Genomic DNA, 5,145 nt, shown 5'->3' with positions numbered 1-5,145 from the left:
AGAAGGAATGTGAGCAGTTGGTTTACTCGTCAAAATTCAGACAAAATGCTACTTTAAAATAAGTAAGAGTTGTTAAATGGAAATGCTACTTCATACACCGTGAAATGATTAGCGCAAGACTGTGTTTCTTATCTCTTCTGTATCAGAACAGTGAACATCTACGCCAACATTAAGCAAAGTTGAAGGTCCAGTGTTCCTCATTGAATAGGTCACATCACAGCTCTAAATCGAGTAGATTTACGTCTTCTGCACTCCAAAATAATCCAGCCTTTCCTTCCTGTCCTGACATACACTACAATTTTACAGCTAAATCTAAAATTTAACAGCAATGTTATAATCTTGAAGAAAAATGCAAAGAGCAGTGAGCTTTGCCGACTGGTAAGTCAGCTGGCTTATATTTAAAGCACATAGCAACAATAATCATGAAGTGGTAAATCCTTCCAAATCATCTGCAGTGAGGGCCTGATCCTGATCCCACCAAAGACAACATAACCTCACCTACAGCAATGGAAATGCTGGAGTACTGAAAATACCTTCTTTATATATTAAAAAAGGGGTCAATAAACCAAAACAGTTGATATTTCATGTGATAGAGAACTCGTGAGAGTATGGGAAGACCAGAAAGCAAAGCTGAATGCACCGGGTATACAAGGCAGCTGGTAAGAAACAGCTTAAGTTTACAAGTACTAATCTCAACAGCAATGCCAAGGAGCAGCATATAGAGGACAATTAAGAGGAGCACGCTCCCTCAACACTACTATCAGTGAAATGTAACACTCCACTGCTGTAAGAGAGCTCTGCAAAAACGGACGGGTGCTTCAAAGCTCCCCGGTTCAAATACTGCAGGTTTTTATCTGCTTATCTAGTATTACTTGAACGTTGCTGGGTTTTGTCGATCTACTGTTAAAGCCGTTTCAGAAAAACCTAGAGATCTGAATGAGCAATTGCAATTATTCAAAATGAAGAAATTTATCTTGCACTGAATTCTTGTTCGACACGGAAATCCCACTGACCCTGAAGGTTTCTACCTCAGTAACTGAAAAGTGCACAAGCCTCCAACACGAGAAGCGAAGCAGTTTTCCATTTCGCTTCAGATATAATCTAAAGGAAACAAGACCTTTCCTTAAGAAGTCTCCTCCAAAATCTCAGGTCTTACAACACAAGATATAATTACTTGTATTATGACCTATAATTAGAAAGACATTGTTCAAAGATTCCAGACGGTAAACGAAGGCACGTGGCTACTCACCTACAGTGTACCAGCTAGCATCCGTCAGCTTGCTGATAACAGCTTCTTGAAAGGATCCGTCAGGCATTTTGGTTTCAACCATGGCACCAACCTGCAACAGGGAGTATCTCAAGGTCACGTGCAATCCCAAACTCACATAACGGAGAGTAACACATGTAGGCATTTCTTCTTCCAGCAAGCTCGATTAATTTTTTTTTAAGATTCCTTCTAGCTAAGTGTTACTTTGTAAAATTTAGTTACTTAGCTGCTAAGAACAAAGTTCCTTAAGTGTGAAGGCTGAACTGCAAGTCGACAGCAAGGCAGTAAGAAACTCAGCATATTTTATTTCAGCATGACTTACAAAAAATAGGCAGCGGCTAATTGGAAATAAATATTCAAATAATCAAAGTAATTATTACTTTACTAGTGATGCCCTTGCGCTTGCTACTATTACTTGCTACTACTTGCTACACTTTAAAGACTGTTGTACTATCAGAATTTCAGTAGCAACCTACAACATGCATTGGCGTTCTTGCAGCAGCTGCAGAGAAAAGGCAAATACATATTTTTGTATATTTTTAAACACAACAATCTTATTTACTATTGTCTAATGGGCTTGAACTTAGCTTTGTAATGAGTTATCAATTACTTGTGAGAAGTTTCATTACTTATAAGATAAAAAAATCATTGCGTGTGCAAAACTGCGTGTGAATTATGGAGAGACACAAACAGCTTCTAAAAGTGACAAGATTTAAAACTAATTACTCAGAATCAATCTGATCCCAATGAGCCTCCTTCTGTTGATTTAATTCTGTCGAACAGGTGCCCTCCTAAACAGCATCAAAATCTAAAGTTTTACAAATCAGTTCAGTGATTACCGAAAAACAGGCATGCAATATACATACTCTTAGAGGTCCTTTCACTTGGTCATCTTGCACTAACTGAGTTGAGTTATCCCCCTTCAGGACCACCTGAAAGATATTAATGGACTTTTTTATATGTATCTTAATATATATCTTACACGTTCCTTCATAGAGCACAACTACTGAAGGACAGCACACAAAAAGCTTGTAAAACTCTATTTATAACAATTTATCACAATTTGGAAAAGCAAGGCCTTTATCAATTGGACTCAAACATTATTGAACACGAACTACTTGGCAGGGACAGGTATATGGACAGGAAGCCCCAAGTTTCATGCTTCATATTTAACCTGAAACATCATAATTAAAGAATAAGGCAAATCAAACACCAGCCCTTCCAAGGCAAAGAGAAGAGGTTTTGATGCAAGTTTGGGTACTGAGGCAATCCAGGGCATACCTGGAACCGGGCTTCCAGATCGGAAGGTTAAGCAGGTTTTTACCTCTCACTCTACCTCATCTGCAGACAACACACTGAGGACTGAACTACAACCAAATAAAGAGCTCCTTACTAAAACAAAACAGAAAAACCACCAAACTGACCATTTCTGCTATCTTGAGTAAGAGAAAGTTTTTATGGTAAAGATGTGAATCTCTACAAGCGTAATGAAAACAAGGATTAGTCACAGCGTAAGGAACCTGCGCTTCTCCCTCCAAACTCCTGCCTTTGAGAAGGTAACACTGATGAGACAGGGTGAAGTCTGCGCAATTCAAATCCCCGAGTTTGCAGAGACTCAGTTTAGAAACGGAGAAGATGAATATTTGTATGTCGACACTGTTAACTGTTTCACTGCTGTTTGTTATGGCAGCTATGGTGTTTTAATTAAAAAAAAAAAAAAGCAAAATTGCTATTTCTTTTCAGGAATCAAGAGTTCGAGGAGCTTCATTTGTCCAGGTTTCTGGCTCCCCCAGCTACAGTCTGTATTTATAAAAGCGACACCAGCGATGCACCAGAAGAGTGCTGAGTATTAATAATGCACTTTATGCAATTTTTATTTGAAGGTTTCCATCGGCATGGAGACGAGTACAGGCTGTCCTGCTCCTCAGGAGAAGACGACTGGACTTGTTGGACTCTTTACGCTCCTGGCAAGCGTGTCAGGGTGTGCCTACACGCTCTTAATTACAATATCAGGCTTAGCTTGTTAAAACTTCAATTGTTGTAACCGAGATACAGCGACAGGAATTTCCACCAACTCACAGCAGCCTCACACACTTCCAAATCTTATCACAAAGTAATAAAGCACATGAATCTAATGAGAAAAAGAAACTCACACCTATGAGCAGTCCAAATTCTCTACCAGACCACGGATAACTGACACAAAATCAAGGTTGTCAGACCAGGAAGGGCAGCATGCTGCTTCTTACAGAGCTTCTCATTTACAGAGATTTCAAAGAACATCACAAATTTCTCCAAGTACTCATTAAGAACGGGGGGAAATACTGCAATTCCTGAATTAATTTTTCTATTCATGAAAAGCCCTCTGGTGAAGTGATATGATCTCTTTCTACAACTGAAGGGGCTGACAGCTTGTTCTACATGATCTCAGCATAAAAGCCCCTGAGAACTTGGATGTGTGGTTATAAAGAGAAGCATTCCTCTCTATCTGTCAGGGGGGTTTGGGTCACTAAGGCCTTATTTATATATCCTGGACAACAGACAAGAAAGTAGGAAGTGGGAAGACTGACAAAACAAAGCAGAAGAACAGTTTCTGTATTTACTCTGAGTTCTTAGTGTGTTTAACTCCGTTTTATTCTTGTTCCCCTACAGCAGCATTTACAACAGTGCTGCACCACCAAAACGACGACTTTCTTTTTTGTTTCTTTGGCATAAGACCTGTAAATGTCGATGAACATCATGTGTCATTACACATTATGCGTGTGCAGAATCTCAGCTGCAGCCAGAACATGCTGTTTCAGAAGCAGCAGCAAGATGCTCAAAACTTAACAAACGTTAGCCTGGACATCTCTAAAACCTGGTTTAAGAAACTAATTCCTGCCACGGTTTTTTGCTGTTATGTTATTTTGGCAATGCCTCTTAAGTTCCAAGCTCTAAAACTGAGAATGTCAGTTGGAACGAAATGGAACTTGTGCTTCTGAAGAGGTTGCTCTTATTCCTTATTACTCATGTAAAGCCATAATCCTCTATTTGTGACATCCAAACTGACTGCTGCAAAACTGATGTGTTTGTGAGCAGAAGACAACCGTGATCAGGAAAGAAGCAGCAAGAACAGACAATGTGAAAGCTCGTTCTTGCTCCAGCATCCTCCTAAAAAACAAAAACCCACCGCTCCAAAAAGAACATACAACAAGCAAACCCCACCCCAAACCTCACACCAAAATATTAAAAGCAACATTCAAGTGTTCTATAAAACCCATGCAGTGAGGTGAGGAACATTTCCTAACCCTAGGACCAGGATCTTCTCTGACAGCCCTTCCAACACAACCTACAGCAAGCACAGGACACTACCTTGACTTTCACAAGCCTCTTCACCGTCTTAATCTTTGCCTCACAGAAGGCACCGCGGTACTTGGCACTGTCGTCAGTTCCCACAGTCATGTAGGCAGGCTCGTCCGCTGCCTACTCAGAAACAAAAAATAAGAACAAAGTTCAATTTATTTTTACAGCCACATCACTATACATTTAATTTTACATCTAAAATTTCAGACTTACTGACTTTTAAGCAATAAACACAGTCCATACTCAAAACTGCAATCACTGTTCTTTAAAGCGAAAAAACCCACCAAAACAAACAAACAACTTGCAGGAAGTTTTGTTTTACCAGGGATGTTGACCCACCCCCTCCCAATTTTGTCAGTCTAATCCGCAGAAATATCTTCAAGGGTATTGAACTGATATTTGGACCATCTCCTCATCAAAAGTGTAATAACATCTACTACCCTTCATTCAAGACTATTCATTCAAGTCATTCCTGTACAGCACACGAAGGGAAGTATCTCAACTGCACAAAGGCGGCAGTATAAAAGGCAGTTGTACCT

General features: G+C 39.7%; 1 protein-coding gene across 1 annotated transcript in view; it reads right to left on the bottom strand.

The window, feature by feature from the left end:
* The window catches only part of LOC104498383 (AT-rich interactive domain-containing protein 4A-like), a gene marked incomplete at both ends in the record, with an annotated part of 19,519 nt that extends 14,793 nt beyond the window's left edge, over positions 1–4,726 (bottom strand). The window contains 3 exons of the mRNA XM_010141751.1: positions 1,250–1,340; positions 2,134–2,199; positions 4,616–4,726. Of these exons, the coding sequence (XP_010140053.1) occupies positions 1,250–1,340; positions 2,134–2,199; positions 4,616–4,726 (268 nt within the window). The remainder of the gene's footprint in view (positions 1–1,249; positions 1,341–2,133; positions 2,200–4,615) is intronic.
* Positions 4,727–5,145: the final 419 nt, after the last annotated feature.

This window comes from Buceros rhinoceros, unplaced genomic scaffold, assembly GCF_000710305.1.
Source record: "Buceros rhinoceros silvestris isolate BGI_N320 unplaced genomic scaffold, ASM71030v1 scaffold45328, whole genome shotgun sequence".
NCBI classification, from domain to species: Eukaryota; Metazoa; Chordata; class Aves; order Bucerotiformes; family Bucerotidae; genus Buceros; species Buceros rhinoceros.
Note: the sequence above shows the minus strand (reverse complement) of the source record. Positions and strands in the feature narration are given on the sequence as shown.